The sequence below is a fragment of the Artibeus jamaicensis genome, unplaced genomic scaffold (genome assembly GCF_021234435.1).
Source record: "Artibeus jamaicensis isolate MK-2021 breed Jamaican fruit bat unplaced genomic scaffold, CSHL_Jam_final scaffold_660, whole genome shotgun sequence".
Classification (NCBI taxonomy): domain Eukaryota; kingdom Metazoa; phylum Chordata; class Mammalia; order Chiroptera; family Phyllostomidae; genus Artibeus; species Artibeus jamaicensis.
This window is the reverse complement of record NW_026522052.1, coordinates 2,600,386-2,620,472: the sequence shown is the minus strand read 5'-3', so window position 1 is coordinate 2,620,472 and position 20,087 is coordinate 2,600,386. Positions and strand designations below refer to the sequence as shown.

Below are 20,087 nucleotides of genomic sequence, written 5' to 3'. Positions count from 1 at the left end.
AAAATCAAACCAATGAAAAGAACAAAAAATATACGCTGTATTATTTTCTCACCTTACTATTTCTGAGCCCGACTCTGCCATGGGGACCTGACACTGTTTTCTCTGTTGGGTCAGGTAGTGAATGGGATTTAACTGCAGGAAGTGTGTACTGTCAATTTTTCCCGCAGATAACAAGTATGAGAGAAAAAATGGACAGGTTATCAATAAAAAACTCTCCTAAGAAAAGAGTAAGCTCTAGGCCAGGAAAACCCTTTTTTGCTAATAGTATTAGAAATATACACTACGAAGTCATCTTTAAAAACACCCCAACTGATATAAAGAAAAAACAATGGCTAAGAAAAGTAGTTAACTTACCAACAGGTCTTCATCCACATTCCCAGCACCATCTTCCTTCAGTACAATGTTGGAGAGGCAGTGCACACAGGTGGAGAGGACATCCCCGCACACCTGGTTCAGTAGCTCCTGTGGCAAGTCAAAGGTCAGCTCTGAAGGACCTCACACATCTAACAGATCCGGAGGATCTACTCTGGAAGCACAACTTTCTCAAGAAACTCTCTGATCTTCTAATGTATAAAACATGAGCCATGATGAAAACCCAGCCATCATGCTTCTGTGTCTTTACTCTTTTAGCAACCTGGCAATTTACAATTGCAAAGTAAAATGTACAAAAAAATGTATATATGTCTATATATTTTCTTTCAACATTTGCCCTGTAAGAGCAAAGGGTATATATCTGGGAAGATCTAGGGTCCTAATTTACAAGAGATCTATAATTGCAGTACTCCTCTAAAAATAAAAATATTGCAATTCTTCTAAACCATGTATATGGTGCGTTAACTATCGTAATAAATGGGCATAAAAAAGGAAGCTGTTATTCCTCTGAAATTTACTCATCAGAGACATTTTTCAGTGTCCCTTATTAGTTAAAGTGACTCCAGAGGGTGAGCACCTCTAGCCCACAATAACTAACTACATTAGATGGAAGGGAGCTTGATCACATTCTACAACATTCACCAGCTCTTTGACCACTTTCTCCAAGAGGCCGTTCCAAAACACCAGCTTGAGTTTAGTGGCTCCATCCCAGCACTTCCATGTTAACCAACACACCCTTCTACTTTAGGAATAATTATGTCACATCGAAACTAACCATTCGCTTATTAAACTCAGTCTCAATGATCATTCCAGGGCCTGGCAGCAAAACCACAAATGCTACTCAGTTTTTACCAAACTGCTGGCCAACCATCATTATGATCCAAATATGTTTTATTCCAATTACAGTTTACATTTAATATTATTTTGTATTAATTTCAGGTGTATCGCATAGTGGTTAGATAATTATATACTTTAACAAAATGTTTCTCCCCAATATTTCTAACATCCACTACATAGCTATTACAATATTACTGACTATATTCCCTATGCTGCCTTTAAATCTCTGTGACTATTTTGTAACTACCTTCTTAATCCTTTCACCTTTCCCCCCAGTCCCCAATCTCCCTCCCCTACAGTAATGACCAGTATCTACGAATCTTTGTTTGTTCGTTTTGTTCTTCAGACTCTACATGTAAGTGAAATGATACGGTATTTGTCTTTCTCTGACTTACTTCACTTAGCATAATACCCTCTGAACTCATTCACCCTGTCACAAATGGTAAGATTTCATTCTTTTCTTATGGCCAAGTAATACTCCACTGTATAAATGTACCACTGCTTTTCTATCTGCCTGCCTACTGACGGGCACTTGGGTTGCTTCCGTAGTTTGGCTACTGTAAATAATGTTGCAATGAACATATGAGTGAAACTATCATTTTGAATTAATTTTTGGTTTCTTTGGATATATACCAAAAATTGGAATGAATTTGAATTAAAAATTGGAGTTTCATTTTTAATTTTTTGAGAAACTTGTACCTGTCTGCATTCCCACCAGAATGCACAAGGATTCCCCTTTATCCACATCCTCGTCAACACTTGTTCATTGATTTACTACTGATGGCCATTCTGACAGGTGTCAAGTGATACCTCATTACAGTTTTAATTTGCATTTCTCTGGTGATTGGTGGCACTGAACATCCTTTCATGTCTACTGGCCATCTGTTATGTCCTCTTTGGAGAAGTATCCATTCAAGTCCTTTGCCCTTTTTAAATTGAATATTTTGCCCTGGCTGGTTTAGCTCAGTGGATTGAGCACGGGCCTGTGAAGCAAAGGGTCGCCAGTTCAATTCCTAGTCAGGGCACATGCCTGGGTTGCAGGCCAGGTCCCCAGTAGGGGACACATGAAAGGCAACCACACATTGATGTTTCTTTCCCACTCTTTCTCCTTCCCTTCCCCTCTCTCTAAACATAAGTAAATAAAATATTTTAAAAAATAAATTGAATATTTTTTTAATGTTGAGTTGTATGAGTTCTTTATAAATTTTGGACATTAACACCTTATCAGATGTATCATTAGTAAGTATCTCCTCCCATTTGGTAGGCTGTCTTTTGGTTTTGCTCATTTCCTTTGCTGTGCAAACCTTTTTAGTTTGATGTAGCCCCATTTGTTTATTTTTTCATTTCCCTTGCCTGAGGAGATACATTAGGAAAAAAAATTGCTAAGAGAGATTTTACTGTCTATTTTCTTCTAGGAGTCCTATGGTTTTGAATCTTACTTTAAGTCTTTAATCCCTTTCGAGTTTATTCTTATATATGGTGTAAGAAGGTGACCTTATTTAATTTTCTTTTTGCATGTTTGGTCCGGTTTCCCCAACAGCATTTATTGATAGGCTCTTGCTTCCTTTGTCCTGTACTAACCATATAGGTATGAGTCTACTTTATGGGCTGTTTTGTTCCCATGATATATGTCTCGGTTTTTGTGCCAGTACCAGGCTATTTTGATCACAATGAACTTGTAGTATAGTTTTGATACCAGGTAGCATGATACCTACCTCCAACTTTATTCTTTCTCAAGATTGCTGTGGCTATTTGGGGTCTTTTGTGTTTCCCTGCAAATTTCTGGTGTATTTGTTTTGTGAAAATCACCACTGGTAATTTGATACAAATGACACTGAATCTGCAGATTGCTTTGGGTTGTATGGACGTTTTAACAATGTTAATTCTTCCTATTCGCAAACATGGTATGTGCTCCACTTCTATCATCTTCAATTTCTTTATTCAGTGCATTATACTTTTCTGAGTACAGGTCTTTTACCTCCTTGGTTAAGTTTATTCCTCGGTATTTATTTTTAATGCAATTGTAAATAGGATTGTTTTCTTAGTTTCCTATTATGGGAGCTTCCTTGTAGTTAATTCTCCCTCTTGCTGCTTTTAAGATTCTTCATTTGTCTTTAACCCTTGCCATTTTAATTATGGTGTGTCTTGGTGTGGGCCTCTTTTGATTCATCTTGTTTGGGACTCTCTGTGCTTCCTGGACTGTGCCTTTTTCCTTCACCAGGTTACGAAAGTTTTCAGCCATTTTTTCTTCAAATCATTTTGCAATTCTTTGCTCTCTCTCTTCTTCTGGCATCCACCTCCCCCCCATGATGTGAGTGTTGTTACGCTTTATTCTGTTCCTGAAACCATCATCAATTTTTAAAATTCTTTCTTTATGCTGCTCTTATTGAGTGTTTTCTTCTATCTTGCTTGCCAAATTGCTTATCAGATCCTCTCCTTCTAATTTGCTACTGATTCTTTCTAGTGTATTCTTTATTTCAAATATGTATTCTTCATTTTGGACTGGCTCTTTTCATGTTTTGTATGTCCTCTTTTTATGCTTCCTATCCCTAGGGGGAATATCATCTAAAAAGCATTCTTAAAATAAGGGTAGGTGTGAAGAGGGGGGCACGCAAAGCTGGCACAAGTGCCTGGCCCACAGCTTATTAAAAGACACCCTTGCAGAGCTTCCCACCCGGGGGTGACTTTCGAAGGGTATGTCTTTAGCAGCCAAATTCTTGGAAAATCCCAACTGCTTGTCATATTAAGTGTTTCCTTTTATTGTAGTAACAGCTGCTGGGGACCACCCATCCTCACAAGTTCTCTATAGAGAACCCTTCTCAAAATTCAAACCAGAGCACTATGTCTACTAAGTACGAATAATGACGAACATCCAGCAGAGTCTGCAGTGTACCTGTTCCTCCGCAGGTGTCTCTGCACATGCTCTACACAGTCTTTGCAAAGTATCGACAGCGGAGCTGATCAACTCTAGAGACCACTGGAATCCATTCAGCTTACACTTGACAACATCTAAAAGGGAAGTCAAAATCCTTTAAGTTTAACTGCTTCAAACAAATATACGTAAAGTGAGAGGCAATGCCTTTTCAAGATCCTCCAATAGACACTCACCAATCACCTTGTCCCGGGTGTTCTTTGGAAGATGCTTTGCAACATGCCCAATAACACACAGAATATGTCCTACGGTGTCCGAATTGGGATTCTGTTGACTAAGAAAAGGGCAGAAGAAATAATCATGTAGGAACGAAGTAAACATTATTGCTAGCAAAATACTTTTCTTCTGGATCATTAACACCAGGCTAGCATGTTTGGGATTCACGCTGTAAGAACATTAAGGCACTTAAAAAACTTGGACAAAGAGTAAACTGAAAACTTGGAAGTGATTTTTACTTTTCATATTTGTTTTTAAGTCTGAAGTTAAAGAAAAGATCTGTGTATACAAATACTTATAAAATAGCCCATTTCTTTCAGTCATGAGGTTTTTAAAAAACATTTTTTATTGTTATGCAAGTACTGTTTTCTGCCTCTGCCCCACCCCAGCCCTCCCCATCTCCCTCCCGTTTTCACCACCCCCCAAAGGCATGAACTTTATTTCCAAAAATCTTTCTTTGGAAAGAATCTGTGCCCATCAGGAGCTCAACTGCAAGCATGCAGACCTGCAGATTCTCTCCCAGGACTCCATGACTTTGGTGTAGTCCAGCTTGGGGGACGTGCAGGCGATCTTGGACAGCAGCATCCAGGCTGGTGCAGAATGTTCCGTGCCAGTGTGGGATATCACATTATTTATAAAAGTAGACGAGAATTTATCTTTCTTGGACCAGATAAAAAAAGCCTTGTTTAAATAGCGGCTGGAAAAGAGATGAGAAAGCAGAACTGTAACTATAAATGCACAAAACTGTTGAGAGTGGCCCCGCTGGTGAAAAGGGGCATTAAGTTCTGCTGCTCCAGGCTCCTCTGGCAGGTGACTCACCCAAGGAGGTTCCCAGTGAGCACATTCGATACCAGACTAGGTGTGGTTTCAACTTTTATTACGCACAATAAGGTATATTTACATAAAGTACTCACTTTAAAGCAAATAATAAAATTTTGTAATTCATTTGAGAACCTTCTCATCCTCATCCCCTCCAAAAACTTATATACAAACATATGGGTCATGTTACCAAAACAAATACATCCAGAATTTATAAAGTTTTAGTGACAAAAAGTCTATGTAGACACTGTTCTTTTTCTCAATGAAGGATTGGTGAGAAATGACATCCTAACATTTAAACACAGTGATTTTTTAAAAAAGATTTTATTTATTTATCTTTAGAGGGGAAGGGAAGGAGAGAGGGAGAGAAACATCAATGTATGGTTGCCTCCCATGCGTCCCCTGCTGGGAACTGGCCTGCAACCCAGGCATGTGCCCTGACTGGGAAGCAAACTGCAGTTATTTGGTTTGAAGGCCCGTGTTCAATCCACTGAGCTACACCAGCCAGGGCTAAACACAGTGATATTAATGAGCTGAAATTTGTTACGACCTGCCAATACTACTCAGAAATACATTTTTCCCAAACCATTTAACATTAAAACAAAAAATGCTTGTAATGTAGTAAAGTTTGTGTATGTCATTCTTGCTTTAAATCAAATATTTTCCTTCTTTTCATAGCACTGAATGAGATCTTAGGCCTCATGAGAGAAATGCAATATTACATATTAAAGAGAAAAAAACACTCCTTCCCACAATTAATTTTTCTTAGGCTGCTAGGAAAACACACACACACACACACACAAAGTAATAAGACTTTCTCATTAAATGAAGAAACAAAAATTTCTCTAAGTTTACAAAAGGCAACTGTAACAAAACAAGCACACCTACTCATAATAAGTTTATACATATTAAGAAATGGCTTTATCAATATACCAGCTATTCATTAAAAACCTATCCATATAGATCTAGAGTTTTACTGAAGATACTGTACAACATGTAATTTTTATCTGATGGCTGTCCAAAACCAAGATATGTGCAATTAACAATATTTTAAAATTTATTAATAAGAATGACAAACAAAATACATGATGTTTGCTATAGGAAGCCAACGGCATGGGAAAACAGTTTCTCCAAATTTCAAATTTGGCTCCTCTCTAACAAGTCGCTCCTCCGCATCAACCGAGCAGCCCCCAGGAAGTCCTCCCAATTTGCCCCTCAGTCAACTCCACAGCTGATTACAAGCTATTCCCAAAGGAGTCAGAAAATGATTCAACAAACAGTGACCTAGTTCTCTTGAAAAGCGCTGCTGACCTCTGTCCTGTTTCCAAACCAACGGGCACTCTTCAGTCCCCGTTTTACGTGACCCCTACTGGACCAGGACTGGCCACTCTTTTTGCCTCTTCTTTTCCCTTCACAAATTCCTTTTCTTCTAATCACTTTAACTGCAGATTTTGAAAAGCTCTATTCTAATCCTCTTATCTACAGTCTAACTCCTTCATTACCAAGAGGTCTTCATTCGGACCTGTGACAAAGCATTGTAAACACACATTTATAACCTCGTTTATAACGGGACTTCCAACTCCAGTCCTCCCCAACCTCGCTCCTCCAATGCACCCCGCCTCCGCTTTCCACATTTCCATCAATGGCAACCCCACTGAGCAGTCATTCTGGTGAGAATTCTCGGAGCCGTCAGGCCTCTAAGCCTTTGCTCTACTACTTTCTGCCTGGAAAACCTCGCTATGGGGGCTGCCTGGTTGATTTCTATTTATTCCACCCCTGGAATTTATACTTATTCACCTCATGCCACCATCTCCAGGTTGCCATCCTACGCTAAGAAAATAAAATGAAACAAAAAATCTGTTCCTGTAACTTGCTGTCTACAAAAATTGTTTTGTTTTATTTCGTTTCTTTCTACTGGACTGAGAGACTTGAGCAGAGCAAGTGCACCGATTTCCTTCAGCCTTCACCCCAAACCGTCACCAACTCCACACTCTCGCCTGTTACACAGCTCTGCATGTGGCCTGTTCTCTCCATTTCCACCATCGTCACCTTGATTCAGGCCCTCATCACCTAACTTAAATCGGTTTAATGGCAGCCTAGTTTCTCAGATGATGACCTCGTCATATCTTGGTCATCAAATACTAGTCCATGTACTAGACTTCCTCAGATAAAATCCTGTATTACTCCCCCACTTAAATTCGTCAGTGCCCTCTGAACCCCCTGCCCACCCTGTTTCCTATCTAAGGTCAAACTCCTTAACAAGCCATATTGCATCGCCTGGTACCTGGGCCCTGCTTGCCACTCCCGTTTCATTTTACGCACGGCCCAGCGAGCGCCATCGCGTTGGCCACACTGAAACCCTGTGGGTCCTCTTCAGTAGACACTACGTATGGCTTTGCACTGGCTCTTTCTTACCTTTGCCCCCTTATTAACCTCCAACATTCAACGTGAGGGTTGTCTCATTTGTGAAGTCTCTTTTCCTGAACATTTCTTGATAGTCTCATAATTTTGCTTATTAAAGAACTTATCATAAAACTTTGTTTATAAATATTAACAGAACTCTATTGCAGTAATCCTTACTATTCTCAATAATTCTATTTTCTTACTAATTTCCTAAATCAGTGGCACTCATACTTTTTCATCACAGCAACATTTAAATTCTTAAAAATTACCATCTACGTTGAAATGCTTTTGTTTGTGTTAGAAATTAAATTGCCATGCTACAAATTAAAACTCATAAATTTAAAAATATTGATCAATGTATCTAAAAATAACAATAAGCCAATTACATGTTAACATAAATAATGCATTATTTTACCCAAAAATTGACTTTCTCAAAAGAAAATAACTTGGTCAGAAGAATGGTATCGTTTTACACTTTTGTAAATCTCTCTGTGGTCTGACGTGAACAGAAAACAGATGGATTCTCACTTTTGCCTCTGCATTTAGTCTGTTCCAATACCATTACACGGCTTTTGGAAAACCACTGTGCTACTGTGAAAGAATAAAAGTGAAAAATGCATAGAATATCTTAGCATTATGATAAAAACCACATCGTAAGATATGGTGAGCTAGGAATTCAGCAGTTTGAGAACTAAAGACCTAGCTCACTTCCTACAGTGGCTATTCCAAAACTTCTTTAGACTTATGCTCCTAATTCTACTCCTTCCCTCCAAAATTTGGGCAAAAACATTTTCTTCTCAATTATGGTCAAATATATGTAACAGAATTTACCATTTTCACCATCTTTAAGTGTAGTTCAGTGGTTTAAGTACACCCGCATTGCTGTGCAAGCCTCTGTTGCTGGAACTTTTTTATCACCCCACACTGGAACTTCGCGTCCACCGTCGCTGACTCCCTGTGACCCGTCCACATCCTTGGTAAACCCACTGTACTTTCTGTCTCTATGAATTTTGACTGTTCTAAGTATCTCATGTAAGTGGAATCATACACTATTTGACCTTCTGTGTCTGGCTTTATCACTGAGGATGTTTTCAAGGTTCGTTTGTCTTGTAGCATGCATCAGAATTACTTTAGAAGGCTGCATAACATCTGATCGTCACACTTTACTTACTGCATTTATCAGTCAATGGGCATTTGCTCATTTCCACCTTCCGGCTACTGTGCCTACTGCTGCAATGACACTACTGTGCTGGGCATACTCTCTGACCACCACCTCACTGAGGGAGGCCAGAAAGCTCTAGTGCTCATACTATGTCCTCTGCGAATTTCTCTCTCCTCATTCTCTTTGTTTCCTTTCATTTCTCAAGTTCTTTCCTCCTGCTTTATCAAGTGCATTCTTTTTCAGAAACTTTAGCAACTATCTCTTTCATTCATCCTCAGTATCTCCTACCTACTGGTTCTCTTTCCTTCTCATTTCCAAATATAAAGAGGTGTTTTCCCCTACCTAAAAATAAAAAAAGAAAAGCTTGTGAAGGAAGCTAATATACAACTTAACTGCAGGCAAGTTAAAGACCTAACTGTAAAAGTGGGAAGAGACTGTCAAATTTCTAGGAGATTATATGGGAGAATATCTATAAGACCAAGAGGTAGGAAAAGATTTCCTTAAAAATACATTAACCATAGAGAAAACTACTGACAAACTGAACTCACCAAAAAATACCATTAAGAGAGTAAAAAAGGCAAATCATGGAGTGGGAGAAGGTATGTGCAATGTGTATAAAAATGATTTGTACATAGAATATATAATGAACACTTTCAGATGAACAAACACAAGAATGACAGCCAAATTAAAAAAAAAAGGGCAAGAGACCTAAGCAGGCAGTTCATAAAGATGAATATCTAAATACCAATCCATTTACAAAGAGGCTCGATCTCATTAGTTAGCATGGCTCTGTAAATTAAAACCACAATGAAACACTAGTATTCATCCACCAAAATGGCCTACTAGGAAATAATGATAACATGTAGTGCTGGCCAAGATATGCAGCAATTTAGCCCTGGCTGGTGTAGCTCAGTGGATTGAGTGCGGGCCTGCGAACCAGACAATCGCGGTTCAATTCCCAGTCAGGGCACATGCCTGGGTTGCAGACCAGTTCCCTGCAGGCCAGTTCCCAGCAGGGGACGCACAAAAGGCAACCGTACATTGATGTTTCTCTCCCTCTCTCCTTCCCTTCCCCTCTAAAGATAAATAAATGAAATATTTTTTAAAAAATTTAAAAAAAAAAAGATATGCAGCAATTGGAATTCTCATAACTACTGGAGCAAAATGTAAACTGGTACAACCACTCTGTAAAACTGTCTGGCAGCCTGTTGAAAATAAAGGAAATTATTCTCAACAACTGTTCCCAGGTGTTAACACCCAACAGATGTGCATGTGCCTGTGCAGCAAAAGTTACGTACAGGAACATTCACAGAGGCATTATAGACAATAATCAGAAACTTGATACAACCCAATTAGGTACCAACAGTAGGATGGATAAATAAACTGTGGTTTATTCATAAATGTCATATAGAGGAAGCAAGAAAAATGAATGAGCTATAGATACAATAACTTCAATGAATCTGCATTACACTGAGTGGAAGGAGTCAGATATACAAAGAATACATACCATATAATGCCACTTATATGAAGTCAAAGAACACAGAAAACTAACATACAGTATGAAAATCACAAAAGTGATTACCTCTGAGGAGGGAAAAACAGTGATCAGAAGGGAGTGTGAGCCCTGGCTGGTGTAGCTCAGTGGATTGAGCGCGGGCCTGTGAACCAGAGTATCGCAGTTCAATTCCCAGTCAGGGCACATGCATGGGTTGCAGGCCAGTTCCCGGCAGGGGATACATGAGAGGCAACCATACACTGATATTTCTCTCCCTATCTCCTTCCCTTCCCCTCTAAAGATATATAAATAATAAAATCTTTAAAAAGGAAGAAGAAGAAGGGAGTGTGAAGGTGCTTCTTGGGCCCAGCAATGTTCTCCTTAACCTGGATGGTGGTTGCATGTGTTTATTTTCTTTCTGATATTTGTTGACGTCACAGTTTATATGCTTTCCCCTGCATATTATGTTTCAATACAAAAGCTTTTTTCAAAGAAAAATAAATGAAGAAACCTCCCAACGATTCTCAGGAGCTGTAGCGGGCTTCTCCTGCTTTTTTTCACGTGTGTGGAGAGTGGCCCTGCCTCTTCTTACCCCAAAGCTTTACTATGTTAGGCATGTGCTCACTGTGCCCTGGGTGCTCACCACACACCAGCCAGTGGGGAAAGTCCTGCGGTGCTGAGTCGGCCAGCACAACGTCATGTTAGGAAAAGCTGGCCTTGTGAGAAGCAGGGAGTTATCCTTCAAAAATCACAGCATTGAGGAAAGCTCATATTAATATACCAGAGCCATCAGTGCTTTCTATTACATGTGTATAACGATAAAGATTTAAAACTGGACAACACTCAGAGAAAAGCAAAGGAAGTGATCAAAGGCTTCATAAAAAAGTCACCACAAAAATGCTAAGAGATTTGAATTAGGTCAAGAAAAACAGACCAAAACCGAGTTGTCAAATATACTAAGTAATTGAGAAAGCTACTTTTCCAAGATCGATACAGAACTTTAGTAATCAAAACCCTATGAGCCTTCTACAAGGAAAACAAGTCAAAAGTAACATACCTCAATTCCTGGCTTTCTGTGCTAAGGAGACCGAGCAGTGCCCAAGCCAACACTTGGCCGTCATCTCCACTATGGAACTTACTGAAGTGCTTAACGTTCTGCAACAGGAGCTGGTCCAGGCACTCCAGGGCCTTCTCCTGCACGGTGCTCTCACAGTCCATCACCACCGGCACGGCCCCCCGCAGCCAGGCTTTCTGCATGGGGACGCATCCCGGGTGGGCCTTCAGGAGTTAAAATGATGGAGTCATAAAGAAGTCCGATGCTATTAACAGTCTGACTACAAACCAGTGAAGATGTGACCAATGTTTTGAGACATGATGAAAGTACTTGGACACACAATTATTAAGCAGACCATAAAAGTTTGAAAAAAACCCCAACCCAGAATACTTGAACAATATGTGAAAATAAAGCTCAATCTCCAGTAATTGCAAATAAGTGTGTATTGAAATTTTAAACTTACAAAGACATTATTTTAATAGTAATAAATCAGCATTTTTTAGTAATTCAAGATCAAGAACAAATATTTATTCCAAACAGTAATTAGAATAAATGTTACCAGGGTAAGTAAAAATATGCACAGCTTAATGCCTTCCATCACAAAACAAAGAGAAAAACATGCTCCTAAAATTCTTCCAGAGCTAATTACCCTGGCAGAAGCGTGATACAGAGGATCACTGGCTCTGCTCTCCTGGCTATGTCATCTACATAGGCCTTCATGAGCAAAATTCGATCTAGGCCTCTGGCCTAACCAAATTAAAATTCACATTTCTGCGTGAGACTTGGGCTGAAGTCAAGAAAGGCTAAACATTAGCATTCTCTAGAACAGTTCGTAATTACAGTATGTGAAATGCAATCTATCATGTGTAATCAAAAGATAATTCTTCCTTTCTCTTATACTGTATAACAGACTTGGTAGAATTTCTAACAGTCAACAATATTTAGCAACAAGCAATTACTATGCTGACTTATTTTTTAATGCAAAATCCCATGCACTAGATCCGTAATGCTCGTCCCTCACCATAAGGAGTTCAGTGAGAGACTGTAAGGCCTGCTTCCGGACAGACACCGCGGGGTCCCGACACTGCTCCTGAAGAACGGACAGCTCTTCTTTCATAGCTGAGATGTTGCAGTGTTTCAAAACGCTCACCAGCACCTAGAAGGTGCATGTAGGAAATGAAGTGATGACCTATGCGTAGTCTAAATGCAAAACGACGAACCACAGGCGTAAACACTTCCTTCGAGTTTGCACTTCTTAATTCTTTTAAGGTTATGGATCCATCCCCACCCCAGGAGCATTCTACCTTTTAGAATCTAATGGAAGCTAAGGCTTCTCTCCTGAGGAAATTACTCATGCATGTTATATAAACAAGTACTTACAAACATTTTCAGTTTCACAGACTGTATCAAAATCTGTCCACAGTCCCCAAACTAACAACTAACATTTATTCCAAAAAAATGAAATTAAGGATATAAATTCATGGTTCTAAAAAAGCCAGCAAGCCAGTAGGAAAGCTTAAAACCAGATAATCCTTCAGTTCATCTGTGTAATTTAGGTAAAACAGGATCAAGATGACTGAATGTTAAATGAAGAGCAAATTAAGTAGCAAATGAGGCAGGAGGATTTTAAAAATATTCTCATGCATTTCCAAGTTTTCAGTGCTTAGAAAGAGAACACATTAAAGACCGCCTAGAAAAAACTCACACCTGGAGGGCAGACTTCCGAACGTTGGTCTTCTCATCCCTGATTCTCTTCCTCAGCATTGCCATGACACATCTTTCTGTCAGGAAACACGCAGTCGTTAGTGTCTGAGCAAGACAGCACAGCACCTGACGTCTCATCACACAGAACCGAGGACCTCTGAAAAACTGACTGATTAGCCTGTTTTATTTTTATTCATTTATTTATTTATTTTTAAAGAGGAGGGAGGGGAAAGAGAAAGAGAGGGAGGGAAACATCAGAGAGAGAGGGTGGTTGCCTCATGCGTCCCCTACTGGGGACCTGGCCCACAACCCAGGCATGTGCCCTGACTGGGGCTCAACCTGGTGACCCTTTTTGGGTCACAGGCCAAAGCTCAATCCACTGAGCTACACCAGCCAGAGCTAATTAGCCTATTTTAAATTAGAGTATAAAATGAAGTGAAATAGAAAAAAATTCAAATAATTAGATATTTGCAATAATGAAAAAGGCAATAGTGAAAAAAAGAGCAAACAATTTGAAAGGTTGAAAATTCAATTTTAAATCCTGGCTCCTATGTCTAAAGCTTTGAAGTATTTCAATCATAGCATTTTTAAAGACTAAGTAAAATAATATAAATATATGAGCAGCTTTAAACTTTTAAATTGAAGGCCTTTATACACTATTAAAAATTACTGAAGACCCCTAAGAGCTTTTTTTTTTCTAAGAGCTTTTTTAAAATGTGAACTACATGTTTTAATCTGAATTAGAAATTTAAACTGAGAACTATAAAAACAATAACTCATTTGAAAAAAGGCATGCCACTATAAAGAGTATATTTTAAATAAAAAATAACTGTACTTAAAGAAATCAGTAAAACAAATGGCATTGTTTTATAGTTTTACAAATTCTTTATTATTTGGCTTAATAAAAAACATCTGGATTCTCATTTCTCCTTCTGCCTGCCATATGTCACACTGTCATGTCATGGGATCTCTGGAAAACCTCAATTTATACTTGTGGGAAAATCAGAGTGCAGAAGGTACACTGTTCAATGTCTTGACATTATTATAAAAATAGTATTGGCTTCAAGGAGATGTGTTGAAGGAAACGTAGAATTCCAAAACACACCTTGAGAACGGGAATCTCTACGAAAGCAAATCAAAAAATGAACTACAGAGAAAATAAATAAAATTGAAACTAAGTATCTTGAAAAAGATAACAAAATTAACAAATTTTTTTGTTCTTTTAAAATTTTTATTATTATTATTTCCAGTTAAAATCTACTTCCTCCTTTTTAATTTAATCTTTATTATATTTTGTCCATTACCATTTAGTCCTCTCACACACCCCTGCCTCTCAGCATTCATGACATTGTTGTCTATGTCCACACAAAATTAACAAACTTTTAGACAGACTAAAAATAAGAGAGAAGATTCAACTGCTGAAATCAGGAATTAAAAGAGGGGAACATTATTACTGACTTTACAGAAATAAAAAGAATTGCAAAAGAATACTATGAACAATTTTATGTTACAAATTAAGTAAACTAGATGAAATGGACAAATTTCTACAACCATATGAATTATGGAAACTGACTCAGGAAGAAATAGAAAGTCTGAATGTACCTACAACAAGTAAAGATATTGGGTTAATAAAAAAACTTCCCACACCTGCACAAAAGGCCATGCATTACTGAAGAATTCTAGCAAATGTAAAAGCAAAAATTAACACCAATTTATATATGCAGATATCTGCCTCTCCCATTGCTCTTTAAGAAATAAACTATATGTTATTAAAGTCTGTATCTACAACTTCCAGCCAAGATGGAAGCATAAGTAGATATACTGTGCCTCCTCACACAACCAAAAGAAAAACAACAACAAATTAAAAACAAACAAACAGGAGACTTCCACCAAGATGGAGGCATAAGTGGAGAAGCCGTGCTGTCTCTCACAACCAAGTTTAGAGACAACTAAATATTAGCAACAGAAAACACAGCCAGAACACAGAAAATTGAACTTTTTGGAAGTCTGATAACAACGAATTCTTCAGCCTGACCGGTAAGAGGGGCGAAATCAGCAGCTGGTAGAGCGGGGTTGCACAGAAAAACTCGGTCAGACGGACTCAGGCTTTCGGAACCCAGGCGCAGGGTTGGACCTAGTAAGCGACTCAGCGAGCGACCGCGGGGAAACAGCGAGGGAGCAGGGCTGCGGGTTGACTGTGGTCGCACTTTTGTGCGCAGATAGACAAGCGAGGGAGTGGGCGGTGAGACTACGGGACTGAGCAGGCCCCACGGCAAGCTGCAGCAGAGGGCACCACCATTTCCCTGCTCTGACCCCGCCTCTACATACAGCGTCATAACCCAGCGACCTGAGTGGCCCCGCCCTGGTGAACCACCTAAGGCTCTGCTCCTCACTCAGCAGCACGAAACAGCAGAGGGGGCCGCCATTTCCCCGCTCTGACCCCGCCCCCACATATAGCATCACAACCCAGCGACCTGAGAGTCCAAGGCTCCGCTCCTCGTACTTAAGGGGCACAAACAGACCAAAAATGGCTCAAGAAGTTCTCAAAGCCCCAGAGCCTATAAATCTAAGCGATGAAGAAATAGCAAAATTCTCAGACGCACAGTTTAAAACACTGGTGATCAGGATCCTCACAGAACTGGTTGAATATAGCCACAAATTAGACAAACATATGAAGGCGAAACTAATTGAAATGAATGGAATTGCATAGGAAACCAATAGCGATGAAAAGGAAACTGGGACTCAAATCAATGGGGACCAAAAGAAAGCAAATAATGGCCAAACAGAAAAGAGTGAAGAAGCAAGAATTCAAAAAAATGAGGAGTCTTAGGATCCTCCAGGACATCTTTAAATGTTCCAACATCCGAATTATAGGGGTACCAGAAGGGGGAAAGGAACAGCCACCAGTGGAAAACTTATTTGAACAAATAATAAAGGAGAATTTCCCCAATCTGGCAAAGGAAATAGACTTCCAGGAAATCCAGGAAGCTCAGAGAGTCCCAAACAAGTTGGACCCAAGAAGAAACACACCAAGGCACATCATCATTACATTAGCCAAGATTAAAATGAAGAAGAGAGTCCTAGAAGCAGCAAGAGATAAGGGGACAGTCACCTACCAAGGAGTCCCCATCAGACTGTCAGCGGATTTCTCAAAAGAGACCTTCCAGGCAAGAAGGGGCTGGAAAGAGGTATTCCAAGCCATGAAATCCAAAGACCTACAACCAAGATTGCTCTATCCAGCAAAACTTTCATTTAGAATGGAAGGATAGATAAAGTGCTTCTCAGATAAGATCAAATTCAAGGAGTTCATCATCACCAAGCCCTTATTATATGAAATGTTAAAGGGACTTATCTAAGAAAAAGAAGTTAAAAAAACATGAACAGTGAAAGGACAGCAAATTCACAGTTATTAACAACCACACCTAAAACAAAAGCAAACTAAAAGGACAGCTAGATCAGGAGTGGAAACATAGAAATGAAGATCACATGGAGGGTTAGCAACAGGGGAGTGGGAGGAGGAGAAGAGGGGAGAAGGTACAGAAAATAAGTAGCATAGACAGTAGATAGAAAATAGATGGGGGGGGCAAGAATAGTATGGGAAATATAGAATCTAAAGAACTTGAGACACATGGTCATAAACTAAAGGGGGAAGTAATGGTGGGGATGGGGGGGTAGGGTGAAGGGGAATGAAGGGGGGAATAGAACAAGTGTAATGGCATAATCAATAAAAAAATAAAAAAATAAAAATAAAAAACAAACAAACAAAACCAATCCAGAACTGCCATAAAATCCAACTCTATGGAAAATCTGACAACTGAGGAGTTAAAGAAACATTCATCGAAATTGGTAGAAGGGGCAAGATAGGCAGCGTGGACTCCAGGCAAGGCAGTAGCTGGAGGGCAGGGGGGGCAAAGGGGCAGCTGGCAATCCCACATTTGTGAGCAGAAAAACTGGGAGGAACAACCTGGGAGGGAGGGAGACCAGGCAACCCAGGGTTCTAGCGCAGGGAAATAAAGCCTCAAAATCTCTCACTGGAAAAACCTATGGGGTTTGATGCATCAGGAGAAACTCCCAGCCTCACAGGAGAGTTCGGTGGAGAGAATGGGGGGAAAGGTACAGGGTATAAGAAGCATAAGTGGTAGGTACAAAATAGACAGGGGGAGGTTAAGAGTAGTATAGGAAACGAAGAAGCCAAAGAATTTATACGTACGACCCATGGACATGAACTAAGGGGGGGCGGGAATGCTGGGTGGAGGAAAATAAAGGGCAGAAAAAATGGGACAACTGTAATAGCATAATCAATAAAATATATTTTTAAAAAGGACAAAAAAACTTATCCAAAAAAGAAGTCTGTATCTACAATGCCTACCACAGATTAGGAGGGACCATATGAAAGTTTATAAAATAAACTAATAAGTCTAATTACATAATTGATCCTCTATGTACACGTTCTGTTTCTTCCTCTCTCTTATCTATCCATCCATCTTTAGAACCACTGCTGTAAACATTATTTCCACGGACTCCGACAGCAGCCCTCTACGAACTATATGGAAGGCATCAGGAACAGAACAGGACATTTGGGGAGTTTTGTTAATTTTCACGTCTAAGGTCATGCATGTATTTAGGAACAGAACCGTACGAGGATTCAGACTGCTTCTCATTTCTAATCGAGTGTTTAGTGTTTTCTCCACTATTCTGCGACACGTCACATCACAGGTGAAACAGAAGCTCAACCTCACAGCGAGACAGAAACAGAACCTGCGAGTGGGCTTTGGGCTCGTCCGCTACCCAGTGCGGGTGTGCAGTTTCCCTCCTGAATCACGTAAAACCGTCCTGGATTCAAAAAGCCAGTGAAAATGAGCAGGCAGTGCTTCAGTTCAGAACCCCGGGCTGGAGTCCATGTAAGAGAGGGCCCCACAATCACTCCATACAATGTATATGACCCATTACAAAGTGGTTCATTCCGTTGGTGAAGGGAAATCACAATCTAAATTCTAAACTGTCTTTTTCAGCGGAAGCCCGGACTCAGAGTGTCCAACCAGGTACTGGAAGTGGACTCTAGGGTGGCTGACTCAGATCCACGATGACGGGAAGACAAAGTAGTGAGGGGCGGGGAACGGGGACCAGGCCGGGACCGCACACTGTCCCTCACTGCCCGGGCCTGCTCTCTCCAAACACAGATTTAATCTCTGCTGTACTTTCCCTGATAGCCAGTTCTTTTTTGTTCAATAATCCCAAGAAATCACAACAATAAACTTCAATAATGAAACAAAACGTTTGTTAATATTCTCTTAAATGTTACAGAAATAATGGGTTTCAGTACGTAAGTAAAATGACAAAGCTTATTCTTTATCTTAAAAATGATATACGGTACACTGTTAGGACATCAATTAAACATGTAATAAAATAGAAATGACTCCATTTTTCAGGGAAAAAAAAAGATGTTCTGATTAAGGGTGAGTTAATTGGAAGAAGTCCAAGGTCTTTAGACTCTTCATAACCCCTCTGACTGTGATGAAATGCGACGCACCTCTAGATCCAATGGTTTCCTCACTGGCCTCTGTAGTGATCAGCCCCGAGTCTCCAGAAGGGTTAAGTGTTTGCTTCTGACAGGAAGAAGCTTAAAAATAATAAATTAAAAAAATAGCCTTAGTCATTAACGTAAAAATTTATTTCACCTTTTAATAATATAGATATGGCATATTAAACATTTACCACATATATCACTATTAAAATAAATGTCAACTTCTTTGATGAAGAAAAAAGTGCCATATTAAAACAGATATAGAAATAGGGAAAAATCAGATTATCAACTAGTCCTTTAAATAAAAAGGTAATTATTCAATACTCAAAAATATATCGACCCATTACCTGATGAGTTTTTCAGTAAAGTACCAGGGTGGCTCTCTGTTTGTAAAATTGTAGGACCTAAAAATATGCAGATAGATAAGAGGGGGAAAAGTCAGAATCATAAGTCCTAAATAAATGCTCACAGAGGAATCAAAATGAGAAGAGTTGGGCCTAAAGAGAAGACAGCGTCTGCGCTACTGACAGCTGACCGTGTCTCCTTGGGTTTGTGTGTGAAATGGGTATCAGGCCCCAGACACCAGCACCTAGCAGCGCACACCTGCCCCAGACAGCCCACACTCTGGCCTCTAACACGTGAATGTGTGATGTACTCAGAAAGGCCTTTCAAATGCATCAGGCTTGTCTAAAACGTTATTCAACAATACCATATCGGTTATTTTCGCTACAGCAAAGAATGAGTCCCTTGCAGTCCAATTTCTGGACAAGCACGAGATCAATTTCATTTCACGATGGTCACCACACTTACTGTTAATCAGGAATTCTAGGACGCTTTCCGACGCACTGTTCACAGACAGCTCCAGGCAATGTGCAAAACTGGATAACGCCTTGCTGCGGACGGTCGGTGCCTTGTCCAAACAACGGTCGAACATAATGTCCTGCACCAAGAACTTATGCTTTAGGAGCCTCTGCTGCTCCGTGGAGAGTGTGCCGTCCGCCTCTCTTTCTGGAAGTTCCAGCAGAGCTAAGGCAACGTCAAGGGTGAAGACCCTGTGTGGGATCTGGTGAGGCAACAATCGTCAGAATCTCCATCACACAGGAACAAAAACCAAAGGATCCCCAATGCATTCAGATCTGGTTGGCAGGAGAGGCTGCAGGACCAGGAACCAAGAGTCTAGCAGATGCACGTCTTACCTTGGAGCTTCGTGAATATCTGTACAGCCAGGCAATGAACGCAGCATACTCCCCACAAGGAAGCTTGCTGAGCAGCTGTACCAGGGCCTGGGCTGTACAGGTCCGGTACTCTGATTTATCCACCACCTGTGACACAGACAGTGAGAGGCTGTTTGCCCGGACAACCAGAACACATTGCAACACACGTGGAAAGCCAGGGGGTATAACTAAAACTAGTTCAGGAAATGACTGACAAGTTTGAGGTTTCCGACCTCTGAAAACTAACCTATAAGAAATTTTTAGGTCCTCTTCTCAGCAGTACAAGCTTAACACATGACTGAAGGGAGTTCATGCACCCCACAACCCATGGAGTTCAAAGTAAGAGTCATTCATC

At 40.0% G+C, this 20,087-nt stretch overlaps 1 protein-coding gene across 1 annotated transcript in view; it reads right to left on the bottom strand.

Annotated features, from left to right (window-relative positions):
- The window catches only part of NCAPD3 (non-SMC condensin II complex subunit D3), a 61,689-nt gene that overhangs the window by 21,401 nt on the left and 20,201 nt on the right, over positions 1-20,087 (bottom strand). The window contains exons 10-20 of the mRNA XM_037138288.2: positions 19,715-19,840; positions 19,329-19,581; positions 18,866-18,922; positions 18,525-18,614; positions 12,998-13,071; positions 12,312-12,446; positions 11,294-11,514; positions 4,863-5,054; positions 4,318-4,415; positions 4,103-4,218; positions 355-462 (exon numbers count right to left, since the gene is read on the bottom strand). Coding sequence (XP_036994183.2) covers positions 355-462; positions 4,103-4,218; positions 4,318-4,415; positions 4,863-5,054; positions 11,294-11,514; positions 12,312-12,446; positions 12,998-13,071; positions 18,525-18,614; positions 18,866-18,922; positions 19,329-19,581; positions 19,715-19,840 — 1,470 coding nt within the window. The remainder of the gene's footprint in view (positions 1-354; positions 463-4,102; positions 4,219-4,317; positions 4,416-4,862; positions 5,055-11,293; positions 11,515-12,311; positions 12,447-12,997; positions 13,072-18,524; positions 18,615-18,865; positions 18,923-19,328; positions 19,582-19,714; positions 19,841-20,087) is intronic.